We start from the raw sequence: 24,021 nt of genomic DNA, 5'->3' as shown, positions 1-24,021 counted from the left end.
GAGATAGATCATGTAAACCATGTATTAGTCGTGATGTACCGCCATGCGCCGAGGCGCCATGCCACGGAGACGCAGAGTGGGTACGATGCGGCGACCTGCCGCATTGGGATATGGTGCCGCACCGTGCGAATGGGGGCCATACTGCAGATTGATCCTAAAGCAAGGGCCGGAGGAGCTAGTAACAGGATCCCTTAAGAAGGGCAGAACGGGTGGGCAGTTGGTTATATTTAGTTATTGGCTGCTGGTTGCATAGGTCAAGCACTTGATACGGTAACGCTAATGACGGAGATGCTAGTACTCTATTTTCTCAACTTTCCTCCCCTCCGATTCTTCTACTATTAGATGCTATGAATTAACCGTAAGCTATGTATATATGCGGTAGGTTTGGTTAGGCAAGTTGGTATCAGATGAACGATGCTTGTAACCGTCCCTAATAAGATGCAACGCCCAAGAAACAAAAGCCGCTACAACTTTTTATTTTCTCCAAAACCCTGATCCTCATGGTATCATCAAACGCCAGAAATCGCATAAATCCAGAAATGTGTATACGTGAGTGTATGTATGTACCGAGACGTTACGGGAAAGAACGACCACGCCTCAATGGAGCGTTTTCTAGACGGCGTTCATGGCCTTGTCGCCGCTGGTCCTTGGCCTGCTCGCATCCAGCGCGGCGTCGGACGGCGGCTTCTCGGTCTCGCGACTCGCGTGACCGTTAGCAAGGGCCTCCAGCTCGTCATTCTCGGGCTCGTCGGCCGGGGCGGCGAAAGTTGGGGCGTAGGCGCTCTTGGAGCGGATCTTGGCGCCCCAGATGTAGAACACAACGGGGATGGGGATGAGAAGGGTGGCGACGGCGCCAAGCAGCGTCGAGGCCCACTGGATGCCCATGCCGTTGAACATGTAGCTCGCGAACAGGGGGAAGCCGGCGCCGCAGAGGGAGCGGAGGAAGGTGTTTCCGGCGATGGCAGAGGCGGCGCTGTCAGGCCCGTTAGTTTATGGCGTCGAAGTGCGTTTGATGGGGCAATACGTACAACATGAGGTAGGCGTCGACAAGGTAGTTGAGCGCCTGGAGGAAGATAGACATGAGTCCAAACCCAGTGAACAGACCACTGAGTGTAGGGACGATCCAATGGATGTCCTGGCGGTATCCGGACCTGTTGGTTTTGTTAGCGTAAGTGTCGTTTTTCTCTGCGAGAAATGAGAGAAGGCTTACCATCCGAACCAAAAGATACCGGCCGCGAAGAAGACCCCGCCGGCAATGACACTCGGAAGACGCCACTCAGGAATTGGCACGCCGTTGTTGGCCTTGAGCTTGCGCAGGTACCACGGCTGCTGAAGCAAGACGGTGATACCAGAAATGAGCTGGCCAGTGATCATACCGAAGAAGGTGAGTCCCGACTGGCCAGCGCCGAAACCGTGAACGCCACGGAAGACAAAGGGGTATGCCGTCAGGAACAGGTACAACAATCCGTAGATGAAGGCCATGTAGACGGACAGCGCGGTGACGATGGGCTCGCCAAAAAGCAGGCGCATGGGACGAGAAAAGTTCTTGTTGACGAGTTCCTTCAGGTCAATCTCAATTTCCTCCTGTTTAGCGTGGATGCCCCAGTTCCTCGTCCTGCGGCGCAGCTCGGCGGCCTTGCTAACTAGGATGACGGGCGGGTAGGTCTCCTCGAGGAAGAACAGGTCGAGAAAGAAGGCAGCGAAACCCATGAACGAGGGGATGTACTCGGTCCAGCGCCAGCCGAGGTGCGACTCGACGATGAAGCCGCCAATGAAGGGGGCCAGGAGCGGGCCGGTGAAGACCGCCATGGAGAAGACGGTGATGGCGCTGCCACGGGTGCGGTTGTCAAACATGTCGGAGAAGACGGCGGCTACGACAGCCAATGGACACGCGCCAAAGAAGCCGGCAAAGAAGCGGCAGATCAGGATCGTCTGCAGGTCCTTGGCGACGGCGGTGCTTATCGAAAAGATTGAAAAACCGCCCATGGAAAGGACGAGGGGCAGCCTACGGCCACGAAGCTCGGAGAGGGGCGCCCACAACGTAGGTCCGAATGCGAAACCCAGGACATATAAGGACACGCCCAACGTGCCCACGGTGGCTGAGACGTTGTACTCTGTCGCAATGGCCTGCGTGGCCGCAGAAAAGATGCTAGAGGTGAAGGCGGCGGTCATGGTGGTGTAGCCAAGCATTGCGGCTGTGAGCAACCTGCGAGCCAAGACCTGTCAGCGAACGACGTCTCGAAAGAAAAATGAGCTGCACGTTCCATGCGAGACATGAGCTTACTTTTTCTTCATCGGCCAGTTCTGCGCGTGCAGGGGGTCGTTGGGCCCGTCAAACTCGACGACGTAGTCCTCCTGCTCGGGCAGCAGCGGCGGATAGGGCTTGCCGGCGCCCATGGCGGGCAGGGCCTTCTTCGACTCCCTGCTCTTGATGCTGCGGCCGACGGTGTTGGAGTGCTGGCTGCGGGCGGTGGCGATGCGGCTCAGGGCCGTCGGGTGCCGTTCGAGGTCATTCTGGGTCGAGACGCGGCTGATGCCGGTGCCGGTGCGGTAGGCGGGGCGGGCGCCGATCTGGGATGCCGTGGACGAGGAGGTCGAGGTAGAGGAATTGGAGAGAACCCGTTCGATCTCGTGGCTTTCGCGGCCTTGGTAGAGGTTTGGGGAAGCGTCGCGCTCGGCGGCCGCGATCTCGCGGTCTACTTCGTCTATCCCCATTGTTGAATAATGCTGATGGGTTGTTTGTGATGTAGTGCTGCGGATTGCTCCAGAGGAAGGGGCAGTTGGTCCGAAGAGTTACGCCGAGATCAGTCAAGTATTTGTGATATCAATTGACGTGATCATGCAGGTCAAAGTGTGTTGTAACAGCAGGTTCCTGCACTGCTGAGTTATGTGATGTAGTAGCTCGGGGCTATCGAGAAGGTGGGTGTGTCACGAGTTACGTCGATGTATCGTAATGCCAGAGACCGGCCGGTACTATGCCAGTAAGATTTTAGGCGTCTAGATCAGGTGGCAATGAATGGGAGGAGAGCGTCTGGGCGGAGGTTGGAGGGGTATAAACTGGAGATGGTGAGTACGAGATCTGCCGCAGGTGGGCAGCTTTCCGTCTTATATGACGAATGTTTGTCTAATATGGGTATATAAAAGAGGGAGATACAAAAGAGGGAGAGCAGTAGTCTAGAAAATGACAACTAGCGAGAATATGGATTAGGAAGAGTTGATATGTAAGCAAGACGGCGTGAAGCGCCAAAGGCCGAGGGAGTGTATGGGGATTAACCAAAACTTGCTGCGAATGACTGTTGTGCTCTTGATGGGGACCAGCCGGGACATCGCCCGGGTTACCAAGCAAAAGGGGATGGAATGTGACAGAGACGATGGTGTTGTGGACCGGCCGAGTCCCACTTGGGAGGCCAATATCATCCCAAGAATTCTTGTTCCTGGGAAATTTTTTCTTTCCCACCCTTCCCATTTGTAAAAACCCGGCAGCAGATTCGGCATCACCACGACGAAAAATCACATAAAAGCAAAGGGCGACGCGAGCCGACGGCGTGCCTGGCTGGCCGCTGGAGAATAAAAAAAATAAAGTGGACCCGGTGGCCGGCAACGTTGGACCTGGATCTATCATGAAGACTAGCCGAGGTGTGACCCTCGGCATCGGATGCAGGGTGCTGAGTGTGTCACCTTTTTTCATTATTTTTTCGCCTCCCGCTCTTGATCCATTGACCCAATGGCACGGGACCACCTTTCAGTCATAGTGCGTACCGGTAGATCAATTCGGCCATTGAGGCGGTGTCGTTAAAAATTGGAGTTTGGTACGGATACGCCATTGTTTCCAATACGTAGCTGCCTCGGTTGATTACTACCTACCTAATCACCTACCTAAGCTTTCCTGATCGCGTGGGCGGTTTTAGCCTTCCATCATCCCATCCCGGAAGGAACACTCAATCGAACTCCTCTTAGAGTTCCTGCAACGGTGGCTCACAGCTCTCCAAGCGGCTTGAGCGACAAGTACTACCGTATCCTCTCAGCAAATGTGAAATCTGCATGGGCCATGGGCTGCTGGAAAGGGGTAAGCGGGCTGGCAGAAACAGGGATCTAGATGTGGCAAAAGCAGGGGTTAGTCATGTATGTTAGCAGCAAGTTAGGTGGCAAAGGCCAGCAAACAGACTTATGGTTGACATTGGATTTCCTCCTACCTACCTACCTAGCTCTAGATCTCCCACGGCCTTATTGAACTACTTCTAATGGGTTACTGGACGTCTTTAACTAGAGATATATACTCTTTGCTGTTGTTATTAGTATTAACGTTAGTTATCTCTTGATGACTTTACGCAATTTCCTTCTTAATATAGGCAGTGTAATCAAAGTTATCCTAACTATCTTATAATATCTTCTTATTTAGTATGTCCTTAATCTGAATCTTGTTAATGTTGCTTCTATCTAGGTTACTACTAATCCTACACTAAAGAAAGGATTACTAGACTATTTTACCTTTTTTAGCTAGGTGATAGGCAGCTGTTGCAACAGTATAGGTAACTATAACGCGTTTTATTAATGTGGACTACTTAATAGGCTGGCTGGGCTGGCTAGGTTGGATAGGTTAGATGGGTTGGATGGGTTGAAGTGGCTAGATGGGCTGGCTGGGCTAGTAGGCAGCAGCTTGCTCTATTTGCTATATATATTTGTCTATTGCTTTAGATAACCACTGTTTAAAGGGCTTGTTGATAGCAGTATCTAGAGGTTAAAGGAGGGAGGTTATGCCTAGCAGTATAAGGCTAGGTGTAACGTAATAAGAGTAAAGTTGTAATAGTATAGAAGGGGTCTTATGAAAGGTTATAATATTTATAACTAATAGGTATTTTTACCTATTAATAAGGGGGAAAAATTTATTAGTTAACCACTAGTTAAGGAGATATTTGTTATTATAAGCTGTATTATTATACTTAACTGTTACCTTTTGACTATAGTAGTTACCTTTATGTACTGTAATAGAGCCACTAGGCTAGCTGTGAAAAATTAACTTAGGCAGCAGCTGTTAAACCTTATTAGCAAAGATATAGAGGATAAGAGTAGCTTACTGCTTACTTTAGCCACTATGGTTAGTCTTGCTAGCTACAGTATAGGCCCCTTAGGCTGCCTAAGTTAAGCTATTGAGGTACTTAAAAGGGATAGGGGTCTTATTAAAGTTAATAATACGGTTAGGTAGAAATTAGAGGCTACTAATAGGCAGTTGCTACTGGGCAAGTGAGGGCTAACTAACCTGTTAGTTGAAGTAGAGGAAGTTAGTAATAATAGTAAGGTATTTAGCAGGTAGCTTTAAGGCTTGCTTTGTAATCCGGCAGTGTGAAATGCCCTATTGTGTAATAAAGCCATTAAACTAGCCAGTAGAGAATTAGAAGGGATAGGTAGGCAGGTTATTAGCCATAAGGGTGTTAGGATAGTTGGCTATAAAAAGGGCTTAGGCCTCCTGCTTAAACTATCTAGTAGTAATAACCTTGTTATAGGCTTATTGTTGCTAGAAGTAACTATATAGGTTAGCTTCTATTACTAGCTACTTTAGTTAATAATGTACAGTTGGGGTAATAATAGTATCTTGTTGTTAATACTAAGCAACTACTGTTAAAAAGGGTATCTTGAAGTAGGCAGCAGCCTTGTGAAAGGTTAGGCAACAGAGGCTGTTGGCAGGGTCCAAAGGGGTATTACTAGCCTGTTGCTACTGCCGTTGGCTAGATAGATCCTGTAGGTAGCAGTGGTGCTCAAGGTACATTAAGACCTCTATCTGCCTTTGGTGCCTATATAACCTTTTAACCTGTTAAATTAACTTAGTTGCTGAATATTGTCGCTTGGTGATAGGCGTGATTCTTTTGCCTATTTTCTTGCGTAACGGAGGTGTAATAGGGATATTTGGGTTAACTTTGCCCAGCGGTGGGTGGTTGGGCATTGTGAATAACGTGGTGGGTTGGTGGGTTGGTGGGTTGGTTGATGGGTTGGCGAAGTTGACTGTAGATGGGCTGGCTGGCTGGCAAGTGGGCAAGTGGGCAAGTGGGTGGGTGGGTGGGTGGGTTGACCGCTTTCTATAATAGGACTAGCGTGTGGCCCGTGCGGATTTCACATTTGCTGAGAGGATACGGTACATAGAGAGAGCAGGACCCGCAACGATCCTTGGTGAGGGGTCCTATAAGACACCGGGGGAGGGAGGTTAGAGCCGGCATTTGCGACTGTAAATGAGATATGATGTCACCAGGCTAGAGAGGTTGGAAGGAGATAAGCCGAACCCCGTGCGCCAAGGCGGCAGACCGCCTTCGTGCTCGTGCTCGCGCCCTTCGGGCTATTCGCGTTAGTCATCAGCCTTAAACGTCACCCTGCGTGTGGACTGCAAGGCCCACAGCTGCCTCCTGCGCAACACTGACTAAAAGCCGTTGCGCCACACAGCGGCCACCCTGGTTTCGGGTTGTGGGTGCACCAACCTCGGCATCGGAGGCCGAAAGAGCTCCTCGCCCGCACGGCATCAGACCACGGTAGTTGACAGATGGTCCGAAAGTCCAAAAGGGCGCATGGCCGGATCATCCACCGAAGAAAACGCAGCTGTAAACAAGAAGAAAACGAAAAGGTGAAACACCCTCGAAGGAGAGAAAATCGGTGAGGACGAAAGATGAAGGAAGTGAAAAAGGAGGTGCGGATTCGCAGTAAGATTGGATACATGGCTAGCGTAGTACTTTGCAATGCTCAGAAGCCCGATGGGGGACCCATCCGCGATCTGACATTCCGTGCCTTCTTCCATACTACTATGTAAGTATGCACCGTACGCCCTAATGGCCCTTGGCTGCCCACTTCAGGACCCTCACTTCACCAGCCCAACGCAGCCCAAAGCCGCCTCTTGCCGACTTCCGTTCCAGAGGCACAGGGAGCGGAAGCCAACTGCTGCACCACCTGACAGAGGGAGAAGCCGAGACTGAGAAGAAGGAACGAAAGAAAGATGAAAAACTTCCGTCGTAACCTGAAATTTTCCAGAAAGATCTGGAACGGGCTCACTCTATCGGTCCCACTTCCCCCTTTTCAATGCATCGGAATTTGACCGCACAGAATGGAACCCTACCAGTGTTTTCTTCAGACCACTATCTGTACTGCTTCTTGAACCTTGAGGGGTCTTTTTTTTCTTCTTCTTTTTTTCTTCTTCCCGACCTGGCGAAAGCCATGCCACCTGTAATAAGGTCTTGAATAGACTTTTCTGAAGTAACGTCAAGGGCAAACACAAGTCTAGAGCTTTAATTTAAGCTAGGTACTCTGTACTTGAAGGATCAGCACCCGAACCTTAATGCATATTGACATGTCTACTTTGCAACGTCGTCGATTAATCAAAATACGGACCTTTTTCTTAATGTGAAAGGTTGTACCTTTACTGAGGGTTCCGTGGCGAACCCCCTGTGTGAGAGGATCGCCCTTCTAATAATGCCCCAAAATACTAGGGACTACCCAAATCGTCGCTAGTCATCCTACATGCAAAGCAGCGGTGCCTCTTAATCTCATGTATGGACACCTGGAGTTACCGTCGAACCCCCCATCCATTCTCTAACAAGTTTGTCGCCTCCTCCAGGCTCAGTCCCGATGTCTCGGGATAGATACGCCAGATCAGTCCGTATCCTACCAGGCACAGCAAGGCATAGAGCACAAACGTCCATGAAGGGCTCAGCGCGTCCATGAGTGGGAGGAATGTCAGGCCCACGACGAAGTTGGCACCCCAATTCGTCGCAGTTGACACGCCACTGCCAATGGACCGCACCGCCAGCGGGAACAGCTCGCTCTGCATCCATGGCACATTGCCTAGCCCAAGGGCGTACGCAGCAACGTACCCCATGATGCTGACGAGAATCAACACCGCTGCCCCTCTGTCCGTGCCCGCCCCCTCGCCCTTGCCTCCCTCGCTGGCTGCCGCCGTTTCGGGCCGCAGGTCGATAAAGGAGAACCCGTATGCCGCCAGCATCAGACCCGCAATCATGAACGGTAGGGAATAGAGCAGGATCTTGCGCCTCCCGATCCGGTCGATCAGACACAGCGCTGCCACCGTGAAGATGAGGTTGGTAACGGCAACGCTCATGGCGGTGAGCGTGGGTGTGCCAAAGCCTACCATCTTGAAGATGGTCGCCGAGAAGTACATGAGCGAGTTGAAGCCGCAGAGCTGTTGAAGTCCCTGGAGCAGGCATGTGATGACCAGCGCGCGCTTGTTTCTCCCGACGGCGAACAGCTCTTGCCAGCCACCCCACCACTCCATGCGCGGGGTACCCTCTCGCCTCATGACTTCTCTCTCCTCCCTGATCTCGATTTCGATCTCCTTGATGACGGCCTCGGCGTTTCTCATGCCACCGATGGTGTTGCCCAGTACCTTTTCGACAACCTTCTTCGCCTTCAGTGACTGACCCACCATGACGAGCCATCGCGGTGACTCGGGCATCAGCACGAGAATCGAGCATTGCAGAGCGGCGGGAAGAGCTCCAAGGCCAACCATCCATCGCCAGCCCGTCGACTTGTCGCCGTATTCTGCGAAAGCCCAGCCGATAATATACGCAACAACCTGTCCTACCGTGATGAACAGAACGTTCATCGTCACCAGCCGCCCACGGTGGCTGGCCGGGGCCAGCTCGGCGATATATAAAGGGATGACAAAGCTGGCAGCTCCAACGGCCGCGCCGACTATTGACCGGCCTATCACCATTGACGTGACTGTACTTGCCCACGCTTGCGTCAATGCGCCGACAATGAAGAGGACGTCGGCCACGAGTATAACGCGCTTGCGGCCAAGTGCATCGGCGACAATGGAAGAAAAGGGAGACACGAGAAGCGCAAAGAGGGCGGTGCTCGATGTGATGATGGACTTGTCGAACGTCGTGAGGACTCGTTCGGAAAGTGAGTTATCGATCTTGACGAGAGTTGCCGATATGACGCCCGTATCATCTACGCACACCTGTGGTCAGAAATCCCTCTCCTAGTTCCGATGCTACAGCGCCTGGCCAGACTCACATCCAAACAGCAAACCGCTGATACCGGCAGCAAAGGTCAAAAGCCAAACAAAGAGACCCGGGGTCGATTGCTGCGAATTCTTCATCGATGAGGGAAGCACATCGACTTCCTCGTCCGCGTTGCGGTAGTCCAGTTCATCGTCCCGGTCCTGGCGACCGGCCATCAATGGAGCGTCCATGGAGTCGGGCATTATGATGGAAGTGCTACCAGAGTCAATGCGGCGTAAGAGCGAACTTCAATGTCGTCAAGCTGTCGCGCGTTCGGAGAGGGTGGTGATGGATCCTTCAGAAAGCCATGCTTCGGAATGCGTCTCGGTACCGTCGGTTGCTGTCGAAGAAGGTGTGGTTGATATTCAGCAGCGGGATGCCGGCCACGTTACGTATTTAGAGTTGCGAATGTCAAAGCCTCAACTCCCTTGACGGGAAGCTTGGGGCTTGTGGGGGGGGGAGTCGTCATTGGGCCCCTGCACCATCTGTTAAGGGGGTATCTGCCTCTCGCGCGGAAAACTGCAGGCGAATAAGGTAGTCTCATATCTCAGCATCCGTACTTTCGCCTGAACCAGTGCTTGAATCCGAAACTCGGCAGTCGTTCACCGCCCCTCCATTGCAAAGCATCGTTCATTTCGTGCCAGAATTAGGAGTTGCACAGACATCATCATCTCGAGTGCTTGATTACTCAGTGCCGTCAAGCAATTCGCGTCCACTTAAATGCTTATGTAACATACCCAATATGGAGCTGCCAGGATTCTTCGTAGACTGAACAAGGCCTGTCTCTCGGAAAGCTTATGAAGAAGACCGTCCTGTCACGGTCTACAGTACATCCGTACTCGACGGCGATGAGGATTGCGAGTCTTGGCATGTGGCCACTGCATCCAACAAATTCGCCAGCTTGGTCATGTCTCAAACCAAGTCAGGTTGGTTTCATGGCGTGTAGTCCTAACAGGTTGCCCGCCTGTAGAGCCTTTGCTTCATTAATGCAACTGAAGTCTAGTGGGCAGTACCTGTTGGCATACATGCAGTGTAATCCAAACACCGAGGTCAAGCTCGATTGTCCGTATCCAGCACTCAACTAGTTCGAGAGCTCCGGCAAGGTCTTGTTAGGTCACCGGATGTAAACAGCAGCCAAGCTAAACGACAGACACAAAATGCCTCGTTGTCTGACCCAGGTTCCGGATAGTGCAGCGTTTCACAAGCTCAACGTAAGCTTGGAAATCGTTGGAGTACCGGTTGTGCAATACGATTTTTAGCGGACTCGAATGATTTGCAGGTGACACTGGCCATCCGAGCACCCGCTTTCACATTGTCCAATGCCCCGACGACGGTCCAATAGCTGACGATCCAAGACAACGGTTTCCTTTGGCGGCTTTCGCTGGAGACAGCCAAAGTTACCAAAACTGCTTTGCAGTAGGTATCGAATCCTACTATGTGAGATGGTACACAAGCATATGTTGACGATGAGACATCGGCTTTGAATGGGTTGACGTCAACCCGCAAGCACTTCTGCCGTTCTACAGTGTACTAAGTTCAGTCAGCATGAGCGAGAATTCGGGCGACAGAAGTGAGTTGAATCCCAATTAAATCATTGATTTAAAGCTCTAGATTCCAGCACAAGTCACGGGGGTGCTGCAGGACAACAATACGATTTTAGACTCTCGGGCTACATATACCACTTACGAGCTGCAGTCTTGTCATATGTCAGCAACGGATGGATAGTGGTGGTGCAGGGACGCTTTTGCACTTTTGCGGGTTTAATAAGAGTGCGGGCGCAACTGAATCTCGCCCTGGTCCTGGGTGACGCAGGAATGGGGCGATGCAGCTTTGTACACCCCAAGCAAGATAGCAGTTTCTTCACAAGAGAGGTCGTGTACCAATCCGGACGAAACAACATAGGCTGGCAGGTTTATGTGTTGACGGCAGATGTCGATTCCCCGGGGGATCGCCACCAGGGTGAGCGTCGGGCGGCATCTGCAAAAAGACAGGAATATCACAATTGAAGAGTTGGCTGGGATGCCTTAGTTGGAAATGGCTAGCTACTACTGCTTTAGGGAAGATGCCACAACCAGGAAGGGAGGCTGGCCTACCTTATACCTCAGCCGCAGCTCGAGTAGGTAGGTATGCGACTCTGAGGGAGTACGAGGAGGAAGGTACCTATACCTACTTCCCTGGTCTCGTGTAGACTCCACCATTGCATTCCAACCCGCTGTGTGATCCTACTACTGCTATGCTGCTTGGTCCTTCCTTTATCATACTCCTTCAATGTTATCACCGTGGCAGTCGAGTCCGGCCGGCCCCATCCTTCACTTCTACATCTTGCTCCTTCACCCTTGACTGCATATCCAACCCAAGTCATCCTGCACGAAAGACCCAATCGAGGCAACGACGTGACAACTGCGAGCATAGGAAATCAACGGTACATTACAGCCGCAGCAGGCCACTGACGATTTGGAGATCGTGTATTCGGCGGAGGACATTGTTCGCAAAGCTTTTACAACAGCTGGGTGCATTTCCAACGACACGGTCACTCAACAAACAGGGCTTGTCCTCCAAGCGATCTTGCTGTGATTAAACGCAGCATGGGAAAGTGCAAGGTTTAGCCATGAAGAGGAACCCAGGCACCTGGTTGGTGCTTTTCCAGCAAGTCCAAAGCTATTAGCCAATGAGGGCGTCAACGCCTATTCCAACAGTCATCATGGAACCTTTCGATATGCCGGGGTGAAGAAGACCCATGGGCAGAAGGGAGCGCAATATGAGGGGAGGGTTTTGGGAAACACCTGGCGGCGAGCCATCCTGCCGGTTGAAACGCCGCCCTCCCCATCGGCCAGGCTACTTTCGAACGCCCGCTCGTCTGCGCCGTGCGGGTCTCTGATTTGTCTGTTGGTTCGTCGAAGCCTGTTCGCGGAGTCAACGAGCGCATTTCCCCTCCGAGACAAGTCATCTCATCCCGTACCTCGTCCTAATAGTCCGCGTCCGACCCTTCCGTCCAATAGCAAAATGCTAGCGGGCTCAGCGAGACGTAACCAAACCGGACAAGGAAACATCTGAAGAAGACAAGTCAACAAGCGACGTCAAGCCATGGATGAGGAGGGGTTAACTATCGCAGAGCCGGCCCTTACCAACAGTACTAACAGTGACACACTCCTTTTGAGGGGGGGGGATCGTTAACCCCACCAACACCCACGCTGAACTGCTGGCATGACGTTGGTTGGCCCTGATGGAGGGGTCCTCTAAAGTCTTCGGCAAGACGTGCGAGAGTTAGGGGCGCGGGGAGGCTACGCGATGAACCGATGGCGAAGAGCGACAGTGGTGTCGCGTGTCATTTGACATACAGTCGACGCAGACGCACGCCAAGCATGTCTCTACACCGGCCCTCATAGGATGGGGAATTGGCGAATATGCTGTGTTCTCTGAGTGAGAGAGCAGGCCCTCGTCCAACGAGAGATTGGTGACTCGATGTGGATTGTCTGGCGCATTGCCGAAGCGAAAGTGGCGCTTTCCCACAGGGACCTGGGTAGGTACTTTAGGCGAAGAGTGCCACCGACCTTACCTAGGCAGTAGGTAGTGTACCCTACCTATCGATATTAACGACAGACCAGATCTGGGGCTTCTTATCTCGTGAACCCGTCTAGCCAATAAACGAGTTTCCACAAGCATGTGCCGTAAGGCGCGCGCATGGAGTCATGGGGACAGTATCCGTACGCAGAAAACAGAAGTGCTCTCAGCTCAGCTCTTAGGCTCAAGTGCAAGGAATCACGTTCCACAGAGGCCTGTTGCGGCCAGAGCAAGACCGGGTACAGGTACAAGTGCCCCGCCCCCGTCCCCCCTTCCCTCGAGAAAGGGAAGGCTTATGCAACCGCATCTGCGCCCGCAGGCCGGGGCCCTTCTTCGCCTCCTCTTACCTTTTCGCATGTAGTGTGCTACTAACCTTAGCCCCGCTGTGCCGCCCGCTGCGTCCCAAAGCCAAAAAGCCAAAAACACCCCATTATGATGTGGACTGTTGATACAGGGCCGTTGTCGACGGGGCCAGCCTAGGAACTAAGTACCCTTTGCTCGCGTCTTCCTATGTGAGGTACAACATTCCAAGACCCAGAATCCAAGCTGCCTTCTCTTTAATTGAGGGTGCCCGAACGTGGAAGCAGAAGTGAACGGACTCACTCAACGCGGAACCGACAACCCAAGCCGACGCCCTAGGTACGAAATAATTCTGTTTCCGTTCAGTACCTACCAACTTGGTTTGCTTCGTCTCAAAACATAAATCCCACTCACACTCTCCCAGGAAGGGAAGAAAAGCCCTTTGGTGAATTTCGCAGCTCTCCGCTCTCCGTTGTCGGCTCTCACATCCCGCCCTCAGCTCCTCCGAACTGAAACTGAACCGGGCTCTGAAGCACGCGATAATGCAGCCTGTGTCATCGGCGTTCTAGATAGGAAGCACGTCACCACAATTCAGGAACCAACAACCGCTAGCGGATCAACGTACAGCAAAAGTAAACTGAGGCAAGGCCAGGCGAGGCCAGAGCCAGCAGCCAGCAGCCAGACCGAGCCAGACACGGCTGATCCGACGAAGACCCCGCGAGACTGGCTGTCCGTCACCAAAAAACTTGCGCCCTTGACGATTTGGAACCATGGGTCAGTGGTGGGATGCCGCCAGGATTGACGCTACTGTCACGAGACAGTTCGTCTGCCAGTACCTGCTGCCCGAGGAAATCGAGCGCTTGGACAGACCGCTGGCCTTTGGCGACGGCTTAACGGACGAAACGTATTGGGATTGGATCGATAACAAGGCCAAGCGCATCTTTTTGGTTCTTGTCGACCTGAAGATTCCAGATCAGATCTTTGGCATCATCGACGACTCCTGGGATGACCACGATTTGCCCATCTCCTCCGAGCACGTTGAGCGCCTCAGATTGACGGCCGTCAAGGACGACAAGATCGAGCGCAAGTTTTTTGCACGCCAATTTAATTACCTTCTCAAGCCTTTCCAAAGGGGCGATCACATCTCTTTCAATGAGTATGAACTTGTTCCTCTCGAGGTCGTCGAGCGCCGGCCTGCGGGCAACAACACCGTCGACAAGGTCGTCCTGCCCAACTGTCCTGGTTTGATCTTTTACCGCCGCCGCATCCCCTTGGGTAACGGCGTTGGCCAGCTTCCGCGAAGCGAGTTTTTGGAGATCATCAACAGTATCAAAAGCATCCAGAATGACCATCTGGTCTCATACTACGCATCGTATACCCAGCTCGGAGCGGCATACGTCCTTTTCACCCCCGCAACCGACTCCAACTTGAAGTCTTTTTTCGGCAACACCCCTTCCAACTTCAAGAACCTTCCCAAGAAAGAGAGGAGACACGCCGTCATGAACTGGATCCTTTGCCTTGCCGATACCCTCGCGTACCTCCACAGTCGGAGACTTTGCCACGGCAACATCAAGCCATCAACGATTCTCTTCACCAGCCAACTCCACATCTTCTACTCCGATTTCACGAGGCTAAACGCCGAGGTGCTTGCTGTCCATACGGACAAGAATTCGTTCGACCGGGAGTCTTATGACTATGCAGCCCCTGAGCAGTGGTTTCGTCCAACAGGCGGTCCGGCGAGTCCTTTGGGTCGTGGTGCGGCCGCGTTTGCCGTGTCGACATCCCCGGAAACACACACCAACTTCTCAATCCCGCGGAATGACAACCCAAGCAGTCCGAACGCGATGCTGAACATGCCGAATCCGTATCTGAACCCGCAGGCTGCCGACATATTTTCACTTGGCTGCGTCATCTTGGACCTGATGAGTTTCCTCGTCAAAAAAACAACAAAGAGTTTCTCGGCACACCGTGCTGCCAAGCACAAGACCCCGGGTCGCGGTGGCGCGGTGCTGGACTCGTCCTTCCACAAAAACCTCGGCCAGGTCGAGTCTTGGATGTCGGCATTGGCGAAGGAGGCATCGAAGAAGGTCTCCGCATCCGACGGCGGTTACGTGTTTCGGGGCATCGTGCCTTTGATGCACACTGTCGCCCGCATGCTATCCGCAAATCCTATGGATCGCCCCTCAGCGGCCGAGGTGCAGACCCAGGTCTATCAGATTCTGACCAAATACTGCGACATAACGGAACCTCACTGCGTACATCAGTACGGCGGTTGGGACTTTGGTATCTCAAACCTGCGCATACAGGCCGTGAGCCCCAACGCCCAGTTCATGCCTCAGCCGATTCGGCATAACTCGATGCCCCAGTCGTCACGGCGTGGCAGCGACAGTCTGAGCGGAAGTGTCAGCCCGAGAGGGCTATCCCATTCAAGGACAAACAGCAGCGGCGGCATGTCGAACAACAGCGGTATCAGCAGTGCGGCCAGCGAGCTGGATCAAGAACGGGATGCAGGGACTGGGTTCACGGCCGTTCGAAATCTTCGCTTACCCGCGGTACGGTCTCTAGCGCCTTGGGACTCGACTGTTCAAGGCGGACGCGGTGACCAAGCTCCGGTTTATTGAGCGGGCTCCGCCGATGGCTATTTGGACGGCGGGGTAGGACATGATTTGTTTGGTTCCGTGTTTCTCCCTTTGTTTTATTGTTGCTTAGCGATACCTCTGCTGTAAATGATATGACGGTACCCCATGAACGGGGTACAAGGTAGAATGAAAAAAATGGACGAGAAGGAAAGCTTCGTTTGGCTTTTGTCCGTGTTTATGTGGCTGGTTACCTGCAGACCCAGGAGATGTCTTTTTTCTCAATGTGAACGTGATACGCGTGTGCCGGATCGGCACAGCAGGGCACCATGTGAAATGAAAGAACAACCAAACCAGAGGCGAGGAAACGAGGGACCATGGCCCTTTTGTAAAGCAGCAGTTAGGTCTCACTCCCCAGGGAATACGCTGGCGCACGGGCAAAGCCAGCCGGGCTGGCTGGCAAGTGTGCAAGCAGCGCAAATGCTCAGGGTGGCATTATCTGCGCTCCTGGTTACGTGATGGCGTCTCCTGCCGAATTGGCGGTTTACATGACAAACGGAAACCCGAATAAGGGCGGGAGGTCTCAGCAGGGACCTCGTGGGAGGAGGTAACATGGGCGGGCTAGAATAGGCTTTCACCACTTAACGGGTAAGAGGGGGCGAAGCGGACGGTGTGAGCAAGTACTGCGTAGGTACGGTACACGTAGGCGTGCTCAAGCTGCCCAACGTCGTACTGTGTATAGCGTGATGCCGATACTCCTTTCCTGCATCCACTTTCGTGGAGGTTAAATAAAGCACGGAAACTGACGAGCACTTTGGCTTCGAGATTGGGCGGGTCGGCACGACCTGGTAGGAAAACCGCCTCGGGCGATCCCAGGAAACTTTCTATCAGATTGGCAGGGAGGCAGCCCACCGCTTACAACCTTCCTTCCCTTAGCAACGCGGCTAAGCTTATGCGACAGGACATGCGGGGTGGATGCATGCTCTCGTCTCTGGAGCATGCTGCAGGCGTCGTCGTTGTTTGGGCGAGCAACTGAGCGACTGCTTATGTACTTTGCCTCATTCAAGCCTGCCGGTCATGCTTTCGTGCTTCACCGGCGTGCCTAGGTGGGGGGGTAGCCCGCCAGAAGGACATCGCAACAGAAGTCTCGTTGATGAGGAGCTGCCACCAGCACCATAGCCTTCGCCGTACCTTGGCCTGGCTGTTGGCCGTCATCCGAAGAAGGCCAAGTGTTACGGATGCCGGACGATGGGAGTTGGAAGGCTTGTCGAGACTCGTTACGGAAGTGTGGTGTCGCCGCCGCATGGTTATTATCATCTCCTACGCCCGAGAAAATATTACCCGTCCTTCTGCCGATGGGCATAGCCGTTGGACGCTTACTATGCCCCGCCCGCCGCGTCGTCCTTTCTCTCAGCCTTGGCAGCACCCCGCCTCGAGTCTTGAATCTCGAGTCGTTTCTCGATCACTTGTTTTGCTTTGTAACTTTGTCCGGATTCCGCGGGGTTCAAGGGCCATCTTGGGGGGTGGAGCGCCTTGAGTCGGGGTTGTTACCGAGGGGTATTCCTCTGACGTTTCAGTCGCTGCAGGGTGCCGGCCAACGGGGAAGCGCTTGTGTTGGGGGTCTTTGGTGCTTGCGTGTGTCTTGACACTCATCAAACGATGCAGAATCATCATGATCAGGCCTTCGACTTTGGTATGAAGTGGGCGTTTCAGTCCGGCCAGTGGCAGAAGAAGTGAGGCGATGCCGTTCAATGTGCCCCAACTTTATGACACTGCGCTGCTGAGTCGGATTCTTGTGTCAAGTGCTTCATGTCATCGTGCGGATCTAGTCGCCATGGTTGAATGAACAAGCTGCGGTGGTATGCGACGCAAGCAGTTCTAAAGGTGTCACCAATACAGCCGGCGATCCGTTGCGTGTGGTTGTGAGAGTCAGACCTTTTCGTAACAAGTCGCTTTGCCCGCTGCTGCGTTTTGTGCCAACTGCAACGGATGTACCGGAGAGACCCGCAGGGTTCCCAAGAGAGATCCAAACTCGAGGACGCCGCAGCCTGCAACAATGGAGGCGACGTCGGGGTGCTGCTGTAATACAGCATAAAACCGGAGCTCCGGTCGATAGATGACGTCGAGCTTATCGTTCGCTCTTCAACCGCAAACAATTCTCCACGATATCGGGGTCACTCTCAGGTCGTGTTATTTGGAGTAAAGTGCTGTTCTCCGGCACGAAACAGAACCCTGGGTTTTCGTGTCTTTTTTTTGCAGTTGTCAGTGCAACATACAGCGGACAAGGTTCTAGCTTACCCTGGTCCGTGTCAGTGATATTGCGTGACTGCAGGACCAGGAGGGACTTTCGATGGAACGCTACGATCAGGCCGTTGCGTCATACTCGGTGTAGTTTATAAAAGGTATCCTCACTGGGCCGCCGATTGCTGTAGTGTATCTGTGCTCGCTCACTCTAACTTGAGAGCTGTTGCAAGTGTAGATGAAGGTTCCTCTTACCCACGAAATGCAGCGGCCAAAATGGCAATAATCAGGGATGGACATTGTCAGTCTGGAGAGATATACCAGTCTGGGCGAGTCGGCAAAGAGGGAGGGAGGGAGCACGCACCAGGCAAGCAATTGATCGAGTTGGCAATTGGTGCCGAATGGGACACAATCTGATCTTCGACCATGGTACTGCACACGCTGACAAAATGGCCAAGCCCGTCCAGGTGCGACATTTATGGACAGACATAGGGAGCCAATGTGGAAGTCAAGTAAAGTCAACGTCAACGTAGTGGCCGACGTGGCCCAAACAGAGTGACAGGTAGAAATGCTTCGCTGTCGATATCCCTCGTGTGTCTTTGGTCGTTGATCCCGGAGCACTAAATCTCTGACCAGCAGCCAAGCACTAGACCACGGTCGTGAAAAACTCGCTCCGTTTGCCGGGCGCCTGGTGGTGGCGTAGCTACCTAGGCGAAGCTAGCGAAAAGGTGACGAGAAGACGCCGGCCAATCTTGTGCTCCAAGCAGTACTGGCGCTAGTCTAGTCGGACAGGTATCGGAGAAGGTGTGGCTTCGGGCTGATGGCGCCATGTCGATTGTAGGTACTCCGTAGTCGTGGGGGCAAAGAAAGAAACGCAACTTCTGGCGATACCCGAGTCGCTTCTGACTTTTCATTGTTCGTTGCCTAAACCCTGAGTCAAGTCATCCTGGTACTATCAGTGTGTGCCCCTTGGTCGATTGGAATATATGCCTCGAGGGCGGAAGGTGGAAGGAATCGAAGGGTGCTAGGATTTCGAATAGGTATAATCCTTGCCAGCTCCGGAGGAATTATGTCATATCTGTGACCACTGTATCCGTATTAAACAGCCAAACGAGACGCGTCGTCCTCTTCTTACAGCCAGTCTGCTTACCCGAGGGCCGGAGGGGCCATGCTCCATCCTTATGCCGTCGTCTCGTCTCGCATCACCCACCCGCGTTGCCCAATGAGGCCAGCCAACGCCGCCAGTCTGCAGCAGAAAGTCCATGACAGTTGCACAGATACACCCAGTCTAGTCAGAGTCAGTCAGACTACGGTCACTTCGCGGCCGGCGACAATCAAGATAGGCGGCGCCGCCCCCTGGCCCGACGCCAATGGCACAACATGGCGCACCTCCATTGATCCAGCCAGACCCATGCAGCCGGCCTTGTTGCTTCACGCTCGACGTCCTTGTCGGACTCGTTTTTTTTTTATCTTTCCCTCTTTGCCGCACCCTTGCCGCACCCTTGCCGCTACCGTTTCCACCCTGTGCCCGGGCTGTTGCTAGCACCAGCGCCGGCTCCAAGCTCCTGTTCTTAGGCACTTTTCTTCCTTCGTTTGGTACTCCACGTGTGTGGAGAGGTGGGATGGAATTCCAAAAAGAGAAAAAGAGCAACCATCTGGGAAGGGACGGCAGGGGGGCATGAGAAAAGATATGGAAAATAAAGAGAGAAAGGCTGGGGCCATGCTGTTTGGACTGGCTTCCGCGTCAATCTGCGGCGAGGGGCCGAAGGAATAAGACTGATGGCTTTGCTCACTTCCCAACAAAACAACCATTCCATAATCGCTTGATGTGAGGTTGCTTACCCACGATACCCAGCCAGGCCTTTCCGTTCCTTTCCTTTTCTTTCCTTCCCCTCCCACTTTACTCGACGCCCTCTAAACTCAGTTCATGCGCATGTAATTCTGCGTCATTCTGTCGTTTTACCGAGGAAGGGTCTGTTGGTGGTTGGTTGCTAGCGGATTCGAGATTGGAATCGGAAGCAGAACTTGACAAACGCTGTGGAAGGAAAGGGCGAGCCGACGACGAAGAAAACTAAAGGCAGCAAGCAACGGCCAACGACAAATCTTTACTTTTCCGAGTCGCCAACTCCCGCACGATCAACAACTACTCCCAGTTTTCCGTCGGTAATTTTTATCTCTTGTTGGAACGACTTGCATCCCTCCACTCATCGTCGTCATCATCGTCATCATAATCGTCAACGCAAGTTTTGGGCGCGTTTTCTTCGTCTTCTTCTTTTGGAGCTATAGCAATTAGACATCACCAAACCACTGCAGCCTCGCATCTTCGTCACGCGCTGGCTGAAGCTTATCGCAATCTTGGCTTTGGATCATTGCTTCATCATGCAAATCTCTAATCTTGCTTCTGCGTTGCTTCTTGGCACTGCTGCTGCTCTTGCACCAATCGAGATCGTTGGCAACAAGTTCTTCGACGAGAATGGTAGGCAGTGGTTTATCAAAGGTACGCCAAAAAAACGCGATCTGTCATCACCAATTACCAGTCACTGACGCAACCACAGGAATTGCCTATCAATTGAGGCCAGGTTAGCCTAGCTAGACTCAATGCACGCCTACAGCGCCTGTTTCTAACTTAAATCTTGTTCAGAGGACCCATTGGTAGATACAGAGCAATGCGCCCGCGACGCCAGCCTCATGAAGACGCTGGGCACCAACGCAATTCGCATATACCACGTCGACTCCAGCGCAAACCACGACGGGTGCATGGCAGCTTTTGACAAGGCCGGCATTTATACCCTCATTGACTTGGATACCTTTGACTCCTACATCCTTCCTGTGAGTGCCGTCCTCGACTGCCCTGTTTATTGTTGCTAACACAACCTGCAGACCAACCCGTACTGGAACGAGACGCAATTCAACGCGTACGCCAAGGTCATGGACAACTTTGAGAAGTACGACAACGTTCTCGGCTTCTTCATTGGCAACGAGATCATCGCGCTTAGCAACCAGTCTCAGGCCGCCCCTTTCATGAAAGCCGCTGCGCGAGACATGAAGGCCTACCGAGACAAGAAGGGCTATCGCAAGATCCCCGTTGGCTACTCCGCTGCCGACATTGCTGAACTGCGACCCATGCTGCAGGACTATCTTACGTGCGGTGGAAAGCCAGAGGACAACATCGACTTTTTCGGGCTCAACTCGTACGAGTGGTGCGATCCCAGCACGTACGACACGTCGGGTTACACAAATTTGCAGGCCATGGCCGAGCAATTCCCCGTGCCCATCTTCTTCACCGAGACGGGATGTATCACCGGGCAAGGCCCCAGGACATGGGACGACCAGGACGCCATCTTTAGCCAACCCATGGTGGACGATTGGAGCGGGGCCATGATCTATGAGTGGATCTATGAGGAGAACCGGTATGGCATCGTGTCGTATGGTCCCGAGGTTTCCAAGACGATCACGACTGGCGATGTCTACGATGGATTCACCCGCAAGGGCACCCCGATTCCCCGCTCTCCCGAATTTCAAAATCTTCAATCCAAGTGGGCTACCATTACTCCCACTGGAGTCATGAAGTCTGACTACAATCCGACCAGCGTTTCCACACGCGATTGTCCTAAGGCCACGGGTGGTTGGTTGGTAGATGGTAATGTTCGCCTACCTACTCTCGGAGAGACGTTCAGGGGCAGCTTCTCGTCGAGCCCAACGGCATCAGCAACCCCTGCCTCAAGCACCAGCGCTGCAGCAGCGCCGACAGAATCTGCCAAGTCCTCAGCATCCGAAAGGCCTTCGGGATCTGGCACCAAGCAAATTGCCGGAATGGCTTTCGGCTTGGTCGGTGTCATGATCTTCTTCACCGTGTGGATGTAGTCGGCCTATCGGCTTTCTTTTTCTTCTTTTGTACATATGTGTATTCACTTTTGTGGTGAACTGGTTTATGGCTTATACCCCATTTTCGAATACACGGAGCTTCATGATGAAGCAAGGCATTGAGTATGGCGTTATGGCTCGGAGTTCTATAGCCTCTGGTGGAGGTGGTAACACGACTGTCTTGGAAGCTGGGCTGATGTCTTGCCCGGTTCATGAAGTGATCCTGCGGCGAGACTAATGATGGATTGATCAGTAATGCGTCATTGCAAGCAGAGTTTAGAGAAGCTCGTGGTCTGAAGAATAGACGACGAGGGCAAAAATACCGTTTCAAATAATGACTGCTAGTCTACATGAACAACGCCCGCCTACTTCTTTCTTTCCCATGCCTGTGATGAGATTTCTCTACGGCCTTGCATCGTGCCTACCTACTTTCGCTATCACTTGACGGAGCCCAAGATGGAAAGCGTGGCTGGCTCCTCTTAAACCGTCCACGAGTCCAGAAAGAAGTTATCATTCCTGCGAATGCTACATGAGCGTTCTTGCATCCGCACACTTTCAAAACAAGAACGACTTGGTTACCACACAATCAACATTGGAATCATTCATCCAACAATACGACCCAAACGCGAGCCATCCCCGAATTCCATCTGCGCTTGACTAGGATCCTACCAAAGATCCAAGGTAGTCCGATAAGACTCCTCATCATTCCCTATCCTTACCTTGGCACTAGCCACTCTTGCAGACATGACAGGATTCGTAGCGTGGGGTTTCGACATCCCTTCCAATCCTCTGCCACCGGCTGTCAAAGCAGAAGAGCACAAGAAGGCGCCGGCGCCGGCGCCAGCCACGACCAAGAGCCCCAAGCCCAAGCAGCATACGCAAAACAGCTTCCGCATACCGAGGTGGTTGTCTCTCTTCGCCAAAATCATTCTTGCCCTCGTAGTAGCAGCTCTCTGCATCACGGGAGTCGTGTTTGTAACAGACTTCTTCGAGGCGCAAATGGGGCACGGAGGGTTTATACCTCGTGCACCTGACCAGGTCGATGGAGCTGGCGCTGGCCATGGCTTCGGAGTCTATGATTCTGCTGGAAACGATCAGCATGGTGCCGTCCAGCCGGAAGAATGGTGTAATAAGCACCCAGGAGATTGCCATTGGGTGGACTCGCAGGTATGTGGCTTGTCACTTCTTGGGTTTGCGTCAAGAGAGGTCGTTGCTGACTGGCCTGCCTGTTCTCAAGGCTAGAGGTCAAGGCATAAATCCGAATATACACGCTGAATCAGACAGCTTTCTAGCGTCTGGTGCTGGCTTTCTGGCCCCAAAGTGGATTGCTCTGGTTGTTTGTGTGATGGGTTTGAGTTTGGTTTTGGTATGATCAACAACAGGGGATACTTCGTCACGAGATATTGGGCTTGGATCGTGTCATGGTCTCTATGGCATGGTTGAGTAGCTCTGGAGACGCGTTTTTTTTTCTGCGCAAGCGATTTCACACGAGACAGGCGTGTTGGCCGCAGGAAAGCTTTCGTTGGGGAGATCATAAGTCGGCACAATACCTTTAGAAAGCAAAATTAACAAGAGCCACCTCAGAGGCTCAAATTTCAGACACAACGTCAAACCCTGATAGCACGTTTATACTTGCCCCAAGACACGATTGTCATGATCGCTGCTTCCCGGTCTGACTTTTGCGTGATGCCGTTGCCGTTTCTTTTCTGCCTTTTTCTATTCCGGGTGGCCATGTGGCGTGTTTGTTGCCGTACTTATCTATAGCTGCTTTGGAAGCTGGTATATGAACAGAGGAGTGCGGTTGTAAAAGCGAAACTTTCTCATGCCTCTCCGTTGTCCGCTATCGTTCAGAAACAGACACGACAGATGTCGAGCGGTCTTCCGTAGTCGTCATTGTCACACTGATCTCGCCGGTGAAGGGTCTTGTAAGAAGACGCCACTCAGACGATCGGCTTATATATCCGCCCGATGTGTGTCCTATTGTAACCCTAGAAGGAGGGAGAAATCTGGCTTGCTCCCAGTGTGGTTGCCGTCTATGCGGCTTCGTCTCCAGGTGCTGTCGAAGATAGCAGGTTCATTGGGGGGCCGCTTGTGTTTAATATCGAGACTCTGGGTAGAGGGGTCTCCTTATAACGTTTGGAAGCGTTTGAGGGCGCGGAAACACGTTTGATCGATGGCAAGGCAGTACGTGAAGCGCGGGAACTCAAAGGAACCGGGGTTTGGGGGGGGGGGGGGGTTGCTCTGGGCGACGGGTAGGGAAACCCACTTCCCAGAGTCTCCTCGTACTGGCCCTGGGACGCAATTTGTTTTCTTGAAGCCCTCGACGTGTTAGTAGTCATGAGCTTCCAGAAACTCGAGGGCAATGGCGCTGGACCAGTCCATCATAGCATTATTCTGAGCTGAGTTGGGCTGTGCAGAGGTTTCGGAAATTGTCGTCACGACAAGCGCAGGCGCGCAGCAAACCCCGAGCGGTGTTGGTC

The 24,021-nt window shown here is 52.8% G+C and overlaps 5 protein-coding genes across 5 annotated transcripts; 3 read left to right on the top strand and 2 right to left on the bottom strand.

Moving 5' to 3' along the window:
• Positions 1-267: 267 nt before the first annotated feature.
• Positions 268-2,715, bottom strand: LY79DRAFT_603569 (major facilitator superfamily transporter; the record flags this gene model as incomplete). The annotated part of the gene is made up of 4 exons (XM_060561865.1): positions 268-973; positions 1,029-1,151; positions 1,211-2,206; positions 2,285-2,715. 4 exons carry the CDS (start codon positions 2,713-2,715, stop codon positions 613-615), a joined length of 1,911 nt encoding a protein of 636 aa, XP_060416131.1. The 3' UTR covers positions 268-612.
• A 4,825-nt stretch (positions 2,716-7,540) lies between these two features.
• On the bottom strand, positions 7,541-9,202 carry LY79DRAFT_511718 (general substrate transporter; the record flags this gene model as incomplete). Its single annotated transcript, XM_060554297.1, has 2 exons — positions 7,541-8,946; positions 9,013-9,202. The coding sequence occupies 2 exons, from the start codon at positions 9,200-9,202 to the stop codon at positions 7,541-7,543; spliced, it is 1,596 nt and encodes a 531-aa protein (XP_060416130.1).
• A 4,428-nt stretch (positions 9,203-13,630) lies between these two features.
• LY79DRAFT_511627 (kinase domain-containing protein) lies at positions 13,631-15,481 on the top strand (the record flags this gene model as incomplete). The annotated part of the gene is made up of 1 exon (XM_060554288.1): positions 13,631-15,481. One exon carries the CDS (start codon positions 13,631-13,633, stop codon positions 15,479-15,481), a length of 1,851 nt encoding a protein of 616 aa, XP_060416129.1.
• Positions 15,482-20,056: 4,575 nt separating this feature from the next.
• Positions 20,057-21,541, top strand: LY79DRAFT_668253 (glycolipid anchored surface protein; the record flags this gene model as incomplete). The annotated part of the gene is made up of 4 exons (XM_060563495.1): positions 20,057-20,174; positions 20,233-20,256; positions 20,319-20,506; positions 20,558-21,541. The coding sequence occupies 4 exons, from the start codon at positions 20,057-20,059 to the stop codon at positions 21,539-21,541; spliced, it is 1,314 nt and encodes a 437-aa protein (XP_060416128.1).
• A 364-nt stretch (positions 21,542-21,905) lies between these two features.
• On the top strand, positions 21,906-23,142 carry LY79DRAFT_547882 (uncharacterized protein). Its single transcript, XM_060557365.1, has 2 exons — positions 21,906-22,708; positions 22,779-23,142. The coding sequence occupies exons 1-2, from the start codon at positions 22,286-22,288 to the stop codon at positions 22,911-22,913; spliced, it is 558 nt and encodes a 185-aa protein (XP_060416127.1). The 5' UTR covers positions 21,906-22,285; the 3' UTR covers positions 22,914-23,142.
• Positions 23,143-24,021: the final 879 nt, after the last annotated feature.

Source organism: Colletotrichum navitas (genome assembly GCF_030913465.1).
Source record: "Colletotrichum navitas strain CBS 125086 chromosome Unknown LY79scaffold_17, whole genome shotgun sequence".
NCBI lineage: Eukaryota > Fungi > Ascomycota > Sordariomycetes > Glomerellales > Glomerellaceae > Colletotrichum > Colletotrichum navitas.
This window is presented reverse-complemented; position numbering and strand designations above follow the sequence as displayed.